The 21,054-nt window shown below is 36.2% G+C and overlaps 2 protein-coding genes across 4 annotated transcripts; one reads left to right on the top strand and one right to left on the bottom strand.

Moving 5' to 3' along the window:
* The first annotated feature begins 7,706 nt into the window (after window positions 1-7,706).
* LOC141672415 (F-box protein CPR1-like) lies at window positions 7,707-10,775 on the top strand. 3 transcript variants are annotated; one of them, XM_074479010.1, is made up of 4 exons: window positions 7,707-7,788; window positions 7,941-9,043; window positions 10,080-10,160; window positions 10,545-10,775. In XM_074479010.1, the coding sequence occupies exon 2, from the start codon at window positions 7,958-7,960 to the stop codon at window positions 8,885-8,887; it is 930 nt and encodes a 309-aa protein (XP_074335111.1). In that variant the 5' UTR covers window positions 7,707-7,788; window positions 7,941-7,957; the 3' UTR covers window positions 8,888-9,043; window positions 10,080-10,160; window positions 10,545-10,775. The 3 variants fall into 3 exon arrangements, with proteins under 3 accessions (XP_074335111.1, XP_074335112.1, XP_074335109.1); XM_074479011.1 differs by having other exon boundaries at window positions 7,717-7,788; window positions 7,955-9,039; XM_074479008.1 differs by having other exon boundaries at window positions 7,717-7,788; window positions 7,955-9,043.
* Window positions 10,776-12,704: 1,929 nt separating this feature from the next.
* On the bottom strand, window positions 12,705-15,778 carry LOC141671739 (large ribosomal subunit protein uL10-like). The gene is made up of 5 exons (XM_074478068.1): window positions 15,318-15,778; window positions 14,488-14,556; window positions 13,581-13,679; window positions 13,107-13,499; window positions 12,705-13,021 (listed from the first exon to the last, which is right to left on the bottom strand). Exons 1-5 carry the CDS (start codon window positions 15,573-15,575, stop codon window positions 12,878-12,880), a joined length of 963 nt encoding a protein of 320 aa, XP_074334169.1. The 5' UTR covers window positions 15,576-15,778; the 3' UTR covers window positions 12,705-12,877.
* Window positions 15,779-21,054: the final 5,276 nt, after the last annotated feature.

Raw genomic sequence — 21,054 nt, 5'->3', positions numbered from 1 at the left:
AACAGTTTATGAGATATTTAGGGTGCACAATGGGAAACAAGACAATGGATTTATTTGAACAAGGGTACATAAAGATAAGTCTGGCTATCATAAGTTCTGAAATAAGGTACAATAATATAACAGGGTTAAACAGAGGAAAAACTGGAAAATATCCCCCTATCTACCCCTAACTTCTACCAACTACTGCTACCACAAAGTTCTGAAATACAACATAAATAAATGAAAAAGGGATCCCTGCATCTGACCAAGTATCCCAAAGCCTACTAGCGCTGAAGAACAACAACTACGGGCTCAACCAACAGTCCCGTCTAATCATCCAGAATCTCTCTCAACACAACCAACAACCAGCGAACGATCTTATGCAGCCTCCGGGCCTCAGCATCAGCATCACTAGTGGATGGTCCCACATCCAATCTCCTCTTGGCAACCTGCTCCACCATCTTAACCCGAACTCGCCACTCATCATTCAAAACTGAAGCGCTCTGCCTAGACTCTCGGGCTAGCCTATCCACCAAAGCTCCCAACTCAGGAATGCGGGAGTAAACAAAGTCTCGGTCCTGGGCTAACTTGCCACCAACACTGACAGGTACAGTCTTAGGCATCTCAGACTCTGGCTCAGGGGCAAGGGTCTCTGAATCTGGCCTCAAGGGTGAAATCTGCATAGGGATCTCACTACTCTCAGAAGGGTCCTCCTCTGGGTCTGAACTAACATACACAGGCTCCTCTGGAGAGGGTGGAATGGGGTCCACTGGGGTATCGGTCAAACTAATCTCTGAATCTGAGTCACTACCACTACTGGGATCCTGAGAGAAAACACAAAACAACAACCAAGAATCAATGTTAGGGTTAAATAAAGCTTCCAACTAACTCACACCCTAACTCTAGTTTCCACACTTTCCTTAGACTATACCTAATAGTCTAACTCAACTCTATATGAGTCAAACTCTCTCGCGATATAAATATACCCAAAATACCCTTTTTAGACCTAACTTGTCTCAGGGATTAGATCATGTAGCTCTGATACCAACTTGTGACGCCCTCAATCTCGGGGTTAGGAAATGAGGACCCACATACCTTTAATCTAGTAATTAAATAAGCATAAACCCCGATTGACTACTAACAGGATCAAACAAGATAAAGTATGAGACAAGATTACAACTACCCATCATAAAATATAACTTACAACCCCAAAATAATATTAAATAAACATAATCGATTCCAGCTGGGAACCGACAGATAACCCATTGTATCTTTACAGATTTCCTTCTAAGCGCTTGCTCACTCAGAAATACCACTACCTACTCTGGCAACCGGAAGCCCTCAACACGATAGGGACCACCAGGTACGCTCTTATGAGCAGTGCGTCTAAGCCTGGCCATCTTCTTGCTTAACCGCCATGGTTAGATTAAGACAAAACATATGAGTATAAAACTCAGCCAGTAAATATAAAGCAGTTCTACGATATCAAATCCACAATATACTTGTACTAATTCTCAGGGCAGTCTACTCTATTTGCTCTAGGTGGCAGATTTCCATCTTTTAGGTTAAGTAAGGGTTATGAAGTAAAAATATGGGGCTTTCAAGGAACAAGGCTCAAGCAGGGTGAAAGCCGACATTCATCACAAATCATTAAAGGATCAGAACAGATCTTTCAGAAAAAGGAAAGCAACAATATCTCACTTTATTGAATCAATCATATGTTCAACAGATTAAGAATCAGGGTTCCCGAACTTTAAGCTTTACATTATCACAATCAACTCTTTTCAAAGCAATATAAATCATTTTCATTTTCAAGAATCAATTACTGAACAGGATGTTTCAGTTCCTTTTTAAATAATCAATATAGAACCCTTGATTGGATCACTTTATCTTTCCATTTCATTATAATACGGGTGATCAGCCCGTACCGACCTCCATCTGGTCTTTAAGGTACCAATCGGCATAATTTCAGGCTTAAGTTGGACTAGCCCCGCTAGCCTCTTACCATGACTGGACTAGTCCCACTAGCCTCTTACGTCCCAATCCAATCCATCAGGAATTCGTTTGGAAAATCTTGAGTTGGAAAAAGATAGGTTTTCTAAAATTCATTTTATCATTACCAAGAATATGAAATCATTCAGACTCTTTCGAGTCGAAACTCATTCTTAAGTAAAATTTCAAGAAATCAAAGTTAAGGGAGTGATTCAAGACAAGCAAGGAACAACTCTAAGGATTCTGTATCAAGAATAACAAGGTACTTAAATTAGAAGAATCAACATCTGTTTCAGGGATCAATAGGGTGATCAAGAAATAAGATATCATTAAAAAGGGTTTGCAAAGGTAATTATAGGGTTCAATACAATTCATGGTTTAACAAATAACTTGAACAGAAAGGACAGGTTACCAAAGGGTTGAATCAGTAAGTTTATCAATAACAGTTTATCAAGATCAAAAACAGGGTATCTCAAGTCATTAACAGGGGTTCATTAATTAAACAGTTCAATACTCTACATGGTATGAACATTAACCTCTCTATAACCATTTCACAAGTAATAAGAGTTACTTGCCTAAATTTGCTTTCCTGAAGGTTGAACTACTGCCACCTAGTATTCCCTTTCCTTTCCTAGCCTGAATGCCCTCACGCTCCGAATCTACAATAAAAACCAAGATCTTAATCAGTTCTCAACTCTCGTTCCCGGAACGATCACTCAATACAATAGCTCGATTATACTCTTGACTCGAATATACGAGTATAGCTTATACACATAAGCACATAGCACATCACACGTCATATACTTTACTCTTAACCTTTACACCTTTATATACTCGACCATCGACTTATAAATATCCTTATCTCAACTTGAAGTCAAATCATACTTTATATTAGTACACATAGCTCTTTATACTTGAAATTCTTATACGAATTAAACAAACGACAAAACTTAAAATAACGACCCTAAAGTCATCTTTAAGCCAACAAGACAACCATAGTTAGCACAAATCAATCATCCCCTTTCTTTTATACCTTAATTCGAACCAAACATAGGAAATCAAGCAAAATTTTACATGCAATCCTTAACTAATCTTCATGATCAATTCCAACACTTAAATTTGAATTTGATCTTTTTAACTACTACACACCATTCGACCATTCTACAAACATCACCCATAATCAAGTAAATTTCATACCAATTCCATATAACATATAATCAATCAAACAATGACATGTATTATCAATTCCTCTTTTAAATCAACATACAATCTCATTTCTTCCTAGTTAAACTTAGATTATACCAAAATCAAGTCACAAAAATCAATTTTTCCCTTTTGTTATAACAAGGTCGAACCAAAATCTTCATCATGCAAATCCTAAATTTTGATTTCTCAAGCATCCAATCAAATATACAAGCCCAAATATCATAAAAATCATTTTTATCAATCAACAAGTCATTTCCATTATTAAAATCATCTTTGATCTTCAAAAAAATCAAAATCCCATTCGGGTTTTTCAAGAAGTAACACATGCAAACATTTTTCTTAATCCTTAAATCATTAATCATCCTATTATCAATCCATAATCACTTTAATTAACAAGAATCGAATTATTAACTTCCAAGACCAAAACCATTCGGGTTTTTCAAGAATAACACATGCAATAATTAAAAGAACAAGTTTTGGTGTAGTAGAGTTCAGTGTTTACATCATCACTCACCACCGGTTCACCGGAGTTCATCACCGGTGGCGGTGGCCTCACGGTGGTGCCCTCATTCGAGGGTATCCTACCATAAAACCTCCGATTACTTCTAAAAATCATGACAACAAGCACATACAAGACATGATCACCACAATTTCACATCATCTTGCTTACTCGGCATAGCCGAACCTACACACACGCACACAACCGCATGCAAGTATCAAACTATACATGCAAGTGGATTAAAGCTCACATATGGAACAAGAATGAAATTCTATGGAAGAATCTAAAAATCAAGTGAACGAGAGAGTTATATACCGAGAGGAAAAAGAGAGAAGAGAGAGCTTCGAGAGTGAGAGAGAGATGAGAGAAAAAGAAATGAGAGAATGAGAGTATGGCCGGGTGGAAAAGAAAGGAAGGAGGAGGAAATGAGTGTATATATATGCTTAGAGGGCAGGGGCATTTTAGTAATTAACTAATCCCCTCTTATGATTGATTATTCCTTTCTTTTTACCCAAATATGATAAAAATCAAATATAAAATATATCTCTCTCGGAAAGTCGGAAATTATTGCAAATGATAATTTTAATACGTAGATCTCGAAATTAGCTTTCCAACCATTACTCATAATAAGATTTTGAGCGTACGGTTGATTTTATATGATTTTCGCAAGCTCGCCTTAATAATAAAATTTTTCCACATAAAAATCAATTTAAAATGCAATGACCACCAAATAAATTCATTCATCATTTTTAAAAAGTCTCTAGGACTATTATGAAGATAAAAAAATAATTCCCATGTTTTTATCTTACTCAGATAATTTTATAAAAATGCGCGAAGGTTAAATAAACCTTTATTTAAAGCAAATAATTCCTTTAAATTCATAAAAATGTCACAAATCACGTAGTCATGCACACAAACAAGAAATCACACATATATGAACATATAACAACTCACGTCTGATCATAAAATTTGTCTTTCTTTAACCTTTATCCTTTTCTATGCGTACCGGGTCACGTTCAGCCTGACGGCCCGACGCTCAGCGTTTCAATTACGCTTCTCATTATCATTATCGACCGACACGTCACTAGGACGAAATACTTTACTTAAACATTCATTTCACACAATCTCACATATTTCACATTTTATATTCTTTAAATCCTTATTAGGACGGGTTCAGTTCTACCTGACGGCCCGACAACACAGCTTAACTCCTAAGCTGACTCTTTAAATTGGAACGTTTTTATTTACGCTCCTATATTATAATATACAGCAAAGACAATTAATCAACACTTAATCACATAATTATAATCACATCTCATAAGCATACTTTATTGACTTAATTACGTTGCAAAATTCTCAGTCGTCACATAAACTATGTTATAAACTTTTACTATTATACATTCAGCTGCAGAATATAATGTCCACTTTCTGAAAACCCCCCAGAATAGCAGGATGCGCGCTTTCATCCCTGGAAAGGTAGATGATGCGCTAAGAGATAAACTCATTGTGGGCAAGTGCTATATCATTTGGAAGTTTGTCGTTCAGGCATACAAACCCGATGATAAGTTCTTATGCCTCGCAAATGATGTGCAGTTGGTTTTCTCAAAAGACACTCAAATTAAAGAGATTGAGGAAAGTACATGTACTATTGAAAGTAATGCTTTTGATTTTTATGATCATAGCGAGCTGATGGAGCTTACAAAACAAACAACTCACTTGGCAGGTGAAATCAATAAATAAATGTTTTTAACATGTAAACCTTCAACTGAAACTAACAATTTCAAATAATTGTATCCACATATGTAATTGGAATTGTGAAATTTTATCAGCCACTCACAAATTTGGTAAACAAATTCAATGATGCTCAGAAGCAAGTTAAGCTAATACTGACCGATGGAAGGTTACATTTTCCTTATACGTTTCATTTCCGTATTTTTAGGTTATTTTTGTCCTTAATCGTCAAATATCCCAGAAAAAATGCGTAGGTCCTCAATCAATGTCACTTTCTGGGATACATTTTCTGAAATGTTTGATGAACAGCTGAAAGAAGTTCATGAAAAACCTATTATACTGATTATTGCAAGTAGCCGAGTAGGATTGTGGAATGGTATGAAAGTAGTAAGTTCTTCCGTTTATTGATCAATCCATAACATGTTTATGTCTTTTGACGGTTCTCTACAAACTCTGTGCATGTGTAAACAAATATTTCCCTTCCAAGATCAAGTTGATCTTTCAAGTGTGGGGGGGACCCAATGTTATATCAACTACAATCATTATAGTGTGATGCAGCTAAGACAAAAGTAAGTAAAGAACTTATATTCACACAATCCTTACACGAATGTCATTTATCTAACAATTTGAACGTTGTCCAAATATCATTAGATTGACACAACCTGCTTTCCAACAAGAAATGTATGCAATGGACAAGCATGCAGTGGTGGAAATGCTTAATATAGCGAGGATTATAAGCATGGGGAAGGAATACATCATGGTACTGCAAACCTAAACAAGTACCAGTTCTTTCTTCGTTCAATAGTACAGTTTATGTACTTGCAGATACAAATTTGTGCACATCTGATTATCACTGCGGTGGAAGAGACCGATCTATGATACAAGACGATTTGCACACAATGCTTTGGAGAAATAGGATTTGAGCAAGATAGATGGTACTGTATGAATTGCAATCGTATCCTGCCTTGCCCCGACAAGAGGTAAGTGACAGATTAAAAACTTCTCCCCCACAGAAATTAGTGTCTACATTTGACAGCAAAAATATACCTTCTTCGGCCTCTTCAATATACATAGATTCAACGTAACTGTAAAGGCATCCGATAACACAGGTTGCATTGACATTATACTGAACGACCAGCAGGTAAGAGCTGTCCTTGGAAAAAGAGTTGTCCGCCTCCTGAAACAGGTAACAACTAATACTTTAACCTATCATTTCATGCCTCATTCCAAAGTCGCTAACTTCTTAGTCTACTTTCAGATGGGAGAGGATAAGTCGTTCCCTTCAGAGTTGAAAGCATTGGTTAATAGGAAATACACCTTCAAACTTATCATCAAGGAATTCAATGTACTGCATAAGGCAAAAATATACTTCGCAACAAACATTTGCACAGCCTTCATCGATCCAAACCAACATCTAACAGAGGCCACAACCTCTATGCACCAGCAAACAGCAACGGTATGGCATTACACCCCAACCTTCCTATGCAAATATTAAATAGAAGCTTATTCTGAATACTGTTCTTCACTTCACTGCCTTTTACAGGGATCAAGCAGCAGCTACCACCTGGACATGATGTCAAATCTTAGCTTTCGGTCGCCACCGACAAAACAAAAACCCAATCCATGAAAGCAGTAGAGGACAAAGAATCAAATTCTAATGATTTCCACAATCTATTTTGCTTGAATTTTGCATCCTGTACAATGTGAAACTATATGTCCCCATGCTTCTACTTTTCCCTCCAACCTTCAAAATGAGGAGGTTAAACTATTATGTGATGAATTTTATAGTTTTCAAGTATAACGAAATGCAGTTTTACATTGGTAATTGATTCCCACATAAGTTGTGTTATGACATTCACCATGTACTACACAAACCATTTTATGTTCACCCCTACTACTCTATCACTCTTAAACGTAAAGTTTCTATCGCTAAGTAACCGTCAACGTTATATTAAAATCTTCACCTTATTTCATTCTCAAGTTCCATTACGGACCCAAAATAACAAAGAAGAGGGAGAACTCCGGCAAAAAAAAACAATAAATACAAAATTGTCCTAATTAATCATTTTTAAACTGTTTTCACAGTAATGTAATCCCATTCATTTAACCTTCTTCCATTTCCTAGCCATCCTCATAAAAAATTAACATTACGCATCCAAACTTCTAATTTTGAAAAAGCAGTTTTATGTAATTACTTGACTGTCCTCTTAATTTATTAAAAAACTAACGTCACGCGAAACGGACATCCATGCTAGTTTCAATATCTAATTCAACACATCTTTGTCCCACATTTCCTGACAAAGGAGTGTAGTGAACCAAAATTAGGGCAACAACACAACTAACGGAGAGATTCAAGTTAAACACACAGCAGCTCAACACAGGTAACTTCAAGTTTCAACACATCATTTCTCTATTCTATTACAACGTCAGTCTGTATATATATATCTATTTAATTCTTGCATTAGCTATACAAAACTCTACTTGTTTTTAATGTACTTGTTTTTATATATTATACTTGCCCACTAAACCCTAGATAAATATTTCAAGAAAATGGCCCTTCCTTGTGAAATGTTGGATGAGATACTCTACCGCCTTCCTGTCAAGTATCTTCTTCGATATCGATGCGTGTCTAAGGGATGGTGTTCTCTTATCGATAGTGACCTGTATGTTAAAAAGCATCTTAGAAAAGCCCTTGAGTGTAATGCTGGTGCTCTTATTATCAATGAAGGTGGAAAGTTTTACCTGGCTGAGGATTTTAAGTCTAATTTCGATGGTCGTGATGAATATGATGATGTTGTTGCTAGAGAAATAGTTGATCCACTCAAGACTCTTATCTCCGGTGCTGATTTTGTGGGAGCTGCTAATGGTTTGGTTTGTGTATCTAAGAATAAGATGAATGAACTTTTGGTGTTTAATCCGTTAAGGAAGTCGAGAAAGATACCGAGTGCCCCTGCTGAGTTTCCTCGTTTCTTTCATTTTACGGAGACTTTTATTTGTGGCTTTGGATACGATCATTTAAATGATGATTACAAGATTGTCAAGATTGCTGAGTGTTATCTCCAGTTTCGTGGCATAATGGCCATTGTATACAGCCTTAAAACCAATTCTTGGAAACGGATCCAGGATGTTCCAGTTTTTAACCAAATTCGTTTCACTGGTGCTTGGGGAATGTTTGGAAGTGGAGCTTTGCATTGGTTGGCAATCAAGATTCCAGTAAATTGCTCCAATATCATTGTAGGTTTTGATCTCAGCCTTGAACAATTCAAAGAGGTTCATTTTCCTGTTATTGAGGGGCCTTTTGTCAATTTTAACACCAAGAGTGTAGTTTCTGATGGAGGATCCCTAGGTGTTCTTGATATGTACCCTAATTCTCGTATTGATGTGTGGGTGATGATGACAAATTCTGGGTCCGACAATTCTTGGTTCAAAGCACTATCTGTGGAGAAAAAAGGAACACTTGTATATTCGAGTTTTGTTTGACCTTCAAATGAAAACAGTCAAGAATGTTAGGATTCGTCGGATGCCAAATAAGTTTGATTCACATGTGTACACTCAGAGTCTCATACAGCTCAACGAGGACAATCCTTCGCAGAAGCCATCACGAGACATGCCACAGAAGGAACATCAAAAGAGTAGGTATAAAATGTTATGTTGCTTGTAGTTGTATTTTTCTGGCATTTATTGGTTTCATAGCTTTTGGTTTTAGTTATTTAAATGACATAGGCTAGGACATCGGTTTTGTGTGGTGTATACTGTATATGTATTGGGCAACCTATACTTGATATCACTTATAAGTTATAACAAACATACACAATCATGTATAAATAGAAATTGTAGTACACTTTTGAGTTTTGCATGGATTTGGTGCTTCACTATTATGGTTAAGTATGAGATTTTTACTATCATGTCTAGTTTTTCATCTTTTCTAGGCTAATTTTTCCTATGTGTCCTGTCACAGAAAATGATACCGTTTTTTTAGTTATCCTGATCATTAATCGCTCTTAAGTCTTAAGCTGTACATTTAAAACTGGGATAACATGGTATAGTGACCTATTAAAAATACATGACTGTTTTTACTTTTCCGACTAAGGTATCTAAGGACTTATGGAACTGATTAATATTTTTTGTGTTGCCTACCTTTATTGCTCTATTCAAATTAAGTTTTCTTTAATGTCGTTTTTTACTGTTCTTTAGTTTCCTTCTTATCTAGGCAGTTAGTGCTATTTCTGCTCTATCTCACAAGTCAGATAATCAGATGATAATGTTTGAGTACATTGGATGATCCAACCTTTGTTGAACTCTCTTCTGACTTCTAAAATTTTTAGCAGAGAAGTCGACATTCCTTTTAGTGGATTGTCTAACTTGCTGTTTTGGCAATATCATGGATTGAATATGGCACACTAAAAATCGGGTAATATAAATTATTAGCACAATTGAGTATCATTATTGTCTCTTCTTGGATGTGTATCATTTATTATTGGTGCAGATCTATTTCTATAGAGAGAGTAATCAGTGTCGCGAAATGCTAACTACACCGGGATGTTCTTTTCTTTTTGTCGTTTTTACTTATTGACTTGAGAATATTTTGTTTGAGTGGTTGATGGAAGATTCATTCTGGAGCTAATGTTCTTTACTAATACTTTTTCCTGAGTGTTGATTTTATCTCTTGCAGGGATGATGTCCTTTCTAGGGGATTCAAGCTGAGGCTGTAAGATACATGAAGGATTATGATATGGATGTGTAGGACAACAAGGTAGAACCCTTTTCTTTTCTTTTTTTGTTGGAAAGGTAGAAACCTTTTCAAATTTAACTTTGCTGCCAGGAGGTCTTATAGCAGCTATGTTCTTTTTTTACTGTTGTAAGTTCGAGTCTTCTGTTTCTTTGAGGCAATCTTTTTCTATTGGAGTGTTCACTTCTCTTTCTGTAGGCTGTGAACCAGTAAAAGTTTATCTAACTTACAAGCTCATTTAAAAGTCACCCACACACAGCACACGAATAATAAGCTCGAACTTAATTATTTTGTATTGGAACAGTATGAACTAGTTTAAGTTCAAAATAGTCTAATAAGAAATAACTTGCATCATAACTTTTAATTTATTATCTAACAAGATGGTTTGTGAATAACTTTGTGTTGCAGACTTGCAGGAATGTTTTTGATAGGATAGAGGTAGAGTTCTAGATCGTGTTTGGAACAGAAGGGAGTTCACCTGAGTGATTGACATTTTCATGTTTTTCTCCTTGTTTGTTGCCCCTCCCTTTTGTTTGTTAATTCTAGTTGTTTGCAAGTGTTAAGTGAAACAAGTACACTTTATTTTGAGAATTTGGATGTTATCTGTTACTTCTATTGGCTTGTTTTAATTAAAATGATTAACTTCGTTATTATATATGTTGAATTTAGATAAAGACATGTATTCGTTTTTCCAGAAGAGGGCTATATCTGTGTTGCCCTCAATTCTAATTCCTTGGAAAGGTTATGTAGCATGGTTGTGCTATATGATTCCGTCATGCGCTAGGATGGTAGCTTATGAACTCTGTGCACTTGTAGTGCATAAATATTTGTTAGAATACAAATGTAACTTGTGAAGGAAACGGAATGCATGATAAGCTTTAAATCATTGTAGATTCTCTTTTTTTATCACCTCTCTTGTGTATGTTTAGCACCTCTTTTTGCTGCATATTTGTTTATTTGTATGTGAAAACATTCCAAAGCTGTAGTACTTCTCCCTTTCTCTTTCTCGGTCATTTAACAATTTATGATCAAGGGCAATTTATGACCTCTGTTTTGAGTTTGAGGCTCGGCAGAGAGAAAGTTGTAATTAGCTATTAGATAGGAGACTCGCATATCCTGTCAAAATGACCATCGCAGTAGATTCATTCACTCCATCTGTGTTCCTCAACGAGTTCTGCCTACTCATGATGTTGTATTTGATAAATCGGCGGTGTGAGCAAGGCAATTTCGCATTTAGAGTGATATTTAAATAGTTTAAACACTTGAAAGAATATATATAACATTATAGTGTTAAACTTTATACCCTTTGTACAAATGTTCTAACTAAACCTATTCAGTGTAATATTCGCGAGTTCCACCTTCTGCTTTGCAAAAAGAATCACAAGTAATTTAGCAAAAAAAACACAAGTTTCCAGGGTTTTTTACTCTGGAGTCTACAATATATTCAGTTCTAACAACTCTGTTTACATGTCAAAATATCTTTCTGGTCTCTTTTGGGAAATAATAATCACCGGTACATTACACTTGTAAGTTACAAATGATGGGGTCCCGTCTCCGGCAAACATACCATAAGATCTTTTTTTTTCAAGCAAGATCAGTGTGAAGTTAGGTTTCGGGTATGAATGCAGGAGACCCATATTTGTACGTTTTTTACTAGAAAGCGTTTGTCGTGGACCATCTGCTTATTTTTACCATGTCATCGTCTTTAATAGAAATCGGTTGTCCTGGACCGTCGGCTTATTTTCACCATGCCAACTTTTATGAATCGCCGGTTTCTCTTTTGGAAGTCGTGTTACCTAGGTTTGTTGTATATGAATGAATATTAGTACTGGCCTCAGGACCAACTGCCTACCCAACATGTTTGGAATTGAAATCTAGCGCCAAAATATAAGCAAAGTCATTCGCATTTCTTCAATTTCCATCTCTTGAAGTGAAAGAGATTCGCCTTCTCCTTAATTCCTTTGAAAAAACTTTGACCAGTTCATGCATTATAACGTTTTAGTAAATCCCAGACAATCTAGCAAGTAATTGACAGGATTCATATGTTTTGTTCTGACGTTCTGTGCTAGAATTTGATATCAACAAGGAAATTTAGAATTTGAAGGCAGATGCTCTCTATTTATGATGACATAATATTTCCAAGTTCTTCAGTAGAACTGGCTTTCAGTGTGACAATGGCAGGATTTGTGTCTTTCGTCAGGGGAAATGCGACTGTTGCTCCCCCTAAAAGGATTCAAGGTGAATGCAACTTTTTAATTACAAGGCATGTACTTTGTTGTGCTGTAGACACTCTGTTTATCAATATTTATGCCACAATTTATGCCCTTAATGTGATCATGGTACACCAATATTTGGCTTGGGCAGCATGTAATTATCAACATCTAATCCTCTCAAATCACATTTTGATATTTGTTGTTGGTAAATCATATAAATTTGGGTCGACCGAAAACAGTAGCACAAAGTGGTCACATGACTCTGGCATCAACCACCGTGAAAGTGTTGATATCTATATGGTAATTCTAAAGTTCTCCTGCCTATGATGTAGAAAAAGTAGACATTGGCTCAAAATAAACCTAAAAATCACCGTGATTTAAAAAAATATCTGTAATATCCTTAAACCAATGATATGCAAACATTTTTAAAAGGAAAACTAGAAGTCTAAAGATTTGGAAGTCTCAACATAAAACAGCAAAAAAACATCAGATATCAAAGCTGATTTTAGCATTTCATGCGGACGGGATTTAGTCAAACAAGCTGAAGCCCATGTCATCATCAGATTCTTCAGCAGGCTCTTCCTTTTTCTCTTCAGCAGCAGCGGCAGCAGGAGCGGCACCAGAATCAGCAGTTGCAGATGAAGCAACAGCAGCTACAAACTTGCTGGGATCCTGCACATGTGTCATAGGAAATTAATCAAGCAGGACAAGTCAAAACGGCTATCAGAATTGAAAGAACATAAACAGATATACATACAGCGAGAAACTCCTTGACTTTATCAGCCTGTGGGAATGAGTACTCTGTCTCGAGGGCAATTGCCAACACATTCTTGTAGGCATTGATGAACATATGTGGTGCAGCTGCGAGGGTTGGGTATGACAAGGCCAGAGATAGGGAAGTAACCATGGAAACACCAATGGCAAACTTCGCAACAAGATCATCTTCAGTCATATCAAGCACTTCAGGACTGAAAACTGTTCCATTGTCATAAACAGACAAGACAACAAGACCATAAGAAAAGGGCCTAATCCCAAGCTTTGCAAGCAGAGCAGCCTCAGATGACCCCACTTTGTCACCCTTTTTGATGAGCTCAACTGGAGTGATAATTTCAACAGTACCCTTGTTAATCTTAGTTGGGATATTGAGGACCTGGGTACAAAATAAGCAGAACGGTGAGAAACCAAAGGGTAGAAAGAACACAAGGTAACTTCAAGGGAAAGTCACGAGTACCTGGAAGAAGGATGTCTGAGAGGGATCAAGGCCGGTGTTCCCTGGTGGCACAACAACATCAACAGGAGCAACCAAACCAACACGAGCAGGAGCTCCGACCTGATAACAACCAAATGGTTAGACTACAAAATTGGATTCTAAGTCATAGTAAAAGTTGCACAATTCCAAAAACCACTAAAGAGAGACACTTTGAAGAAGACCTTGATTCTAATAGCATGAGTGATGACACCTTAAAGGACCCCCCATATATTAGATAAACTCGTACACATAATTAAAATACATTTTAACATAACACTGAAATACATTAAACGATAGAACATAAGAGGAAAATGCTTCTCGGCACACAAAAATAGGCCAATTAGAAAACCATCAAAATTATTTCTTATAGTACTCTTATAATATGATTCTTTCTTATATTTTAGATAAGCGGTCATGTCACCGTAGTGCTCTCTCATTTTTTCCTGCACCAAAAAAATATGCAAAGCAGATTAGCAGACTAGAAATAAAAGGGTATGTTAATATCATGTGATAGCATTAGCATATCCTTATGAATGCAATAGTAATATTCCAATAAACTAGTTTTTTTGGTTATGTTAAACATGCAAGTTTTCTGATCAAGGAAAGGAATCTTCTTTAAGGCAATTAAAACTGAGAACTCGAAGACTAGTCTGAACAGGAAACTCAGTAGGATTAGACTATTAACATATGTCGACAAATAATAGTGCAGTTTCTAGACAATTTCCTAACTCAACCAGACACCCATTACAAAGCATAAACCTCCCACATCCCAACAGCATTATAACCACAAATCCCAATACAAAATTAAATAAACAATCACATTTTAAAACTTAAACCAAAATAAAACATCAAAACATAATAAATTAAAGTAATCATTTTCAATACTCACCTTGTACTTGGCAACCTCCTCACTCACTTCCTTCAAATCTCCCTTGGTGAAAATCAGCCCAACATTTCCCTATTATCAACAAAACCAAACAATCAAATCTCACAAACTTATCCCAACAACAATCATACACACAGATACATTATACATCCAAAATCTCAACCACCCATCTCAAAAAAACCAGAAAACAATCAACTATAAACACAAATACATATTTTAATTACTTGCAAAATTCTAAACTTATCCAACAATCATATACACACACACACTATAAAAAATCCGAAAACAATCAACTATAAACAAAAATACACAATGATAATCACATACAGCAAGGAACAAAAATCTCAACAACCCATCTTAAAAAATACCCGAAAACGATAAACTATAAACACAAATATACAATTATAATTACTTAAAACAAGAATCCCAACAACCCGTCTCAAAAAAACCCAAAACAATTAACAACACACAAATACACAATTATAATTACTTTCAACAAGGGGACAAAATCTCAACAACCCATCTAGAAAGAAGCCGAAAACAATCAACTAGACAACTACACACACAAACACACAGTTACAATCACTTACAGCAAGGAAGAAAAATCGCAACAACCCACCTAAAAAACCCGAAAACAATCAACTATAAACACAAATATACAATAATAATTACTTAAAACAAGAATCTCAAAACCCCATCTCAAAAAAAACAAAACAATTAACAATACACACAAATACACAATTATAATTACTTGGGACAAAATCTCGAAAACCCATCTCGAAAAAACCCGAAAACAATCAATTACACACAAACACACAATAACAATTACTTACAACAAGCAGAGGAATAATATTAAGAAAAGCCTCATTGCCCGTCTTCTCAGCATGAATCCTAACAGAGCGCTTCATCATAGTATTCTTGCCCATAAGCACAACCGAGTCACCACGCAAACCCTTTCGGATATTCTGAAGTTGCTTAGACCCCACATTATCAGCAGCAGCCACCAAGATTTGTGTGTACTCATCCAAAAGTTGACACAGCTTTGCGTCATACGCTATCTTCTTATCGGCTTTTGATGCTTTTGGTGCCATTGATTTCTAGTTTTTTTGAGTGATTTACAGTTGTGTGTGTGTAATGTGTAAACCCTTTTGTTGAATTGAAGAGATGATCAAAATTGAGGGCCAAGATAAAGCTAGGGCTTTTTCAAGGCTGACTGCTAAAACGCTGTCGTTTAACCCCTTCTGTTCAGTTTTTCAGAGCTCTGGGATGTGTGTTAAAAACCCTAATGTTTGATATTTTTGTGTATTGAGGTTTATATTGAGAAAGGGGATTGACCTAGATTGGACGGCTTGGATGATCTTCATTGGACGGCTGAGATAATTTTGAATAATAGTCGGGCCTTATAATTAATTTCGCTGTTTTTTTATTGCGGAGCCCTTTATCTCGTTGAACTAGATTTGAAGTTGGGCCTTGGGTATAAACGACTAAAACGAGCCATTTCTGAGCTACTTAAACCAGTCTCGTTAACTAAACTCGATAAAAATCAAGCGGAGTTCGAACTCGAGATTTTTGAAATTTTGATCGAGCAGAATTCGAGTTTTAAATCATTCGATTCCTAAGATTCACGAGTCTTATCGAATTTTTATTATTTTTAATTTTTTTATTATAAATATATTTTTATATAAATATTTGATATTTATTATATAATATTTAGTTATTATCGAATCGAAATCGAGCCGAATTCAAGTTGAACCGATCATATTTCAAGTTTTTATTAATATTTAATGAAATTAATTCGAATTTTTGAGCCGAACTCGAGCATAATGAACTTTTTACGAGACGAGCTTTGAACTTGAAATTAAAGACTCGATCGAGTTTAACCCCGAACTATTTTAATCAAATTCGAGACGAATCTAATAGTATTCCACTCAGTTCGACTCAATTACACCCCTAATTGGATCTAAGGCGGCAAAGACCTATTCATGTGGCATAAATTCAATTTAACTAGAATAGAACTAAGGTTTGTTGTAGGTTACTAATTGTAACCTCTTCACGTAGTCGTCGGAGAAAAATGCTCCCTCTGTCTCAAAATATAAGTACTTTTAATATTTTACGTATATTTTAAGATGTATAAAAATTATAGTTCCGCATATTTTTTTTCTTTTTTTTTTGAATTAAAATTTAATACGTATACTTTTATTTAGAATAAGAAAATTTGAAAAATAATTTGTGGAGGTATTCTTTTTATTCATCTTAAAATACGCGTAAAAATTCAAAGAAACTTGTAAGATGATACCCATATATTTGTAAAAAGTCAAAAATACGCGTATACTTGTATCATTTTTTTGTCAAAAATAACGAGAAATTATAAGATGATATCGATTCTTGTCAGATAATAATGAGAATTTACAAGTTTACGAATCAATCCTTACTCTCCATATAATTATGATTTCCTAGTTATTTTTGTAACAAGCCGTAGAATTGTATTTGAAAATGTACCACTGAAAAGAGAGTTTTTATGTTGATCTTGTTAGAGAGGGTTTATTTAGGTTTTTTTTTTATTTTATTATTAATATATTACAATTACAAGTACAAGAGTCATCTGCCACGTATGCTAGAGATTGACACGCTGGAACAATAGTTAACGTCTATTAATTATTTTTTAATAAAATGATTAGTTACTAATTGTAATATAAGTAGAATACTAATATTTAAAGATCTTGTAGCTGAGTTATAAGTTCATTCATACTTAAATAGTAGTTGAGTGACGGAAAAATTTACTTTTCACAACATATAATATACTACTAACTTTTTTTTTTTGAGAAAAAATATACTACTAACTTTGTTTCTTACTTGTGCAAGCCATAAATACGCTGTAACAGAAATTTTGTTAATTTTTATTTTGCGCAATTGTAGCATCATTATATTATTGATTAAATAGCGTAAAAATTCGATGTCTTATGTTGGCTTGATTTGTAGTTGCGATGTTGTATTCTTTAATTTATTTTGTTCTCTAAAACTAATATATTGGTTATTATTATCTTCACGGACACTGTTGTACAGAAAATTTTCATGGGCTAGATTGGAGCCCAGTAACCATGAAGTTCCAATCTGTATGCCATATAATAGACCCAGAATGATTATGTACGAAGAAGAATTGTAGTTGGAAAGACAAAATAGAGAGGTCTTGAGAGAGGTTATAGGGATCAAGAGGTTCTGCATGAACCTGTGGGCAATCAGGTTACTCATTGAGCAGATTCCTTCTTCCAAGAACGACTACAACAGCTTAGCAGCATGGTTGAAAGCATACCGATAGTACAAAATCTAGTTGCGGACTCCTAATTCCATATAATTCCTCGAAGGACTATTCCTGAACTCCTAACTCGGCCTAGTCCCGCGCACCACCAGTCCTGACTGGCCCAGTCCCGCAAGCTCAATCTTGAGAAATCCCAGCACGTGAGACACTGACCCAAGCACATGACAGGGACAACTGTCACACATCAATCATGGGAATAATTACGGCACGTGTCAGAGGATCCTCAGAACATTCTTCGACCAGTCCCGCGCTGACACATGTAAAACATCCACTCCAACCAGGTGTCATCCGCTCCCAGAACCAATTGCTACGATTTAAAGGTACCAACCCCAAAACTCTATCAGTGGGCTATAAATAACCCAAGAAGGTAAGGTTTTGGGGCTAATAACTCTCTCACACTTATATGCACACATAACAACCCTTCATATATATCTTCATCTTCCCCAAAAGCGAATTCTTACTCTCACACCGGAGGCGCCGCGGGACCAAAACCCCCCTTCCGGTGTTATTTTGTAGGAACCCCGCCACAACTACACCTCCACAGCGGCGAAGGATGCAGGAACGGCGTCGAAGGAGCGGTCCCGCCACCAGGAGTTATCATTTGGCGTTAGAAGGAGGGGCTCTGCATCCTTGGGTCTCGGTGCCCCTGGATTCACCTTCATCAACAAGCTCTTGAAAGAGTCCATTTATTTAACTTGTAAGAACCCAAGCAACCAAACTCTCTCATAGAAATGAATGTTGTTTATTTAAGCCACGTTTGTGTGTGCTCGTTATTTTAGGCTACGTTTGTGTGAGCCCTGTTTTGTTGATTTAAGCCACGTTTGTGTATGCTATTGTTGGTTTTGATCGTTTTAGAACCCCGATTTTACTCTAGTTTGTATATTGCCTTTGTGTTCTAAAACCTTGTTATGCTTGTTCTACCACATTATTGGGTAATCCTAGAAGATTGTTTAAACTAGTCACAGGAAGCTATTTGTTAGTGTTTGTTATTATTCTGGGTAGTTTTTGAAATTTTCAGAAAGCGACCTTAGATCGATACCTTCTGCAGCATATTGTTGTTAGTTGTTGTTGGTATTATTGAGAAATGGCAAGACCAGGAAAGCATACTTCTTGGAGACCATCTGCTAGCACTCAGGTCCAGGAGCCGGACCACTCCCAGGCCCTTGATCCAGGAGCCGAAGCGTTTCAGGAGCAACCATTGCAACACACTTCCATCGTGGAGAGAATTGTAAACACCAGGGAAGCCAGAAGCCTTATTGAGCTGAACCAATACAAATATACCAATGTCCCGGTGGCCGAAGAGCACATGGCCAACCTTACAAGTGATGAACTGGCAGAAGCAATCAGGCTCTACAGGCAGGAGCAAACCCGGCTTCAGGAAGAAGCCGAACTTGAGGAAGAACCGGAGGAGTCCGGAGACTCCCAGCAATCTAAGAGATCTATTTTAATGGCGCCCTCCAAACCTGGGTCAGAAGTTTGGGGCACACACACACACCTTATTTATAACCTGCCTATAATAATAATAAAGATATTAATAATATGCAGTGACCCTACTTACCAACTACCACGGACCGCAACAGGTTAAAGTATGCACACAAGCCACACATATACACACTTATATTGCAAACGCCCAAATCCCAGTTATTCAAACTTACAACTGAATATTAAACATTATTACAAACTTCATAAACTTAAACTATTCCAAAAGTTATCAACTAGCTTAACTCGATCAACCTGGACCCCTAGCTCTCGCACTGGATTGGGGATCCTCGCTACCAACATGTTCCTTCTTAACTGGAAAAGAACATAAACAACATCGCACAAATGAGCTAACTAGCTCAGCAAGTCACATTGACAAGACTGAGAATAATGATCATCAAGTGAAAAGAGTTAAGGTATCAAGTGAACAATGATTAATGATTTAGAATTGGATATTATATTTTTATTTTAAAAATCAAGGTTAGGCTGCTGATCAGTCACGCACTAACCCCGAGCAAGGCACACAACTCTGCTCTAATTACTTACTGGATCCAAGGCACACATTGGCCTAACTTGACCACCAATCTAGTTTGACCACGAATCTGGTCCATAATTTTATAAAACAATCCAATTCTAACATAATAACATAGTAAACAATGTAAAGCAATAAACAAAATCATAAGCAACATAGGATGTCCAATAATGAGATGGTTTCAATCTTCACCAGGAACAATATGGCAATTTCAAATAATGGTTGTCAGGTAATGAAAGAATTGGATAACAAAGGAATTAAAGTTACAAGGTTATAAGGATTTGGTCTTTCAAAGCATATGGTACAATGGTTTGAATATGTAAGCAATCTGATTCAGTGGTTGGTATTTAGTTTGTATGTATTTGCGGAGTAGTATCGTATATCTGTGGTTTGTATTCGGGTATTCAACAATCAATGGTTCAGAAAGAATAAGGTTTACAGTTCAGAGATCAATAACTGGAATCAAGGTTTAGGGTTCAGTGCTGCAAAGCACTTGCAATATAAAACAGGACTATCAATCATTTACAATATATCTCGAGAAAGTTCAGAACACTTTCCTGGTACTAGCTTGCTATACTTCACTAACTTCCAATCACAACCGTCTTACTCCTCGACTATTTGCTTTCCTTTCCTAAGCTTTGCCTCTTCTGCTCACATATCATAAGCATCTATCAATACTCAATTTTACAGGGGTTCGCCGGAAAACAATCGGGGTTCGCCGGAGAAGACGATTCCGGCGTCCTCACCTCACCATCACCTCCAGATCACAACTACAATTCACAAGGAACACAACCATGTAATCAAATCATTCTGATAATTCCTGAGTTGGCCGGAAATTGGCCGAGAAGTTCACCGGTTTCCGGCGAACTCGAAGAAACTTCAAAACACAACTCCCTTCAAACCAGGGATTGTCTATTAACATACTATATACCAATCGATTGCAAATTTCAAGGGGAACAAAACCCACCCATCTAGAACATCTAATAACCCCTGGAACAAAATGCCTTAAATTTCAATTAAGAACATTCATACGGGTTATAAACCCTAATTTCAAAATTCGAAAATCAAACTTAATTTTGAACATGTTATTGAACTCCAAATCAGTCATATGACATATCAAAATCATCAGGAAAACAATCTCTAAAACATGCAAGCATCAAATCATTCAAACAATCATCCGTACAAAAATTCATATTTTTAATCAAAATAATTCAAAATTAATAAAAATTATAGAAAATAAACC

Source organism: Apium graveolens, chromosome 7, assembly GCF_009905375.1.
Source record: "Apium graveolens cultivar Ventura chromosome 7, ASM990537v1, whole genome shotgun sequence".
Taxonomy (NCBI): Eukaryota; Viridiplantae; Streptophyta; class Magnoliopsida; order Apiales; family Apiaceae; genus Apium; species Apium graveolens.
This window is presented reverse-complemented; position numbering and strand designations above follow the sequence as displayed.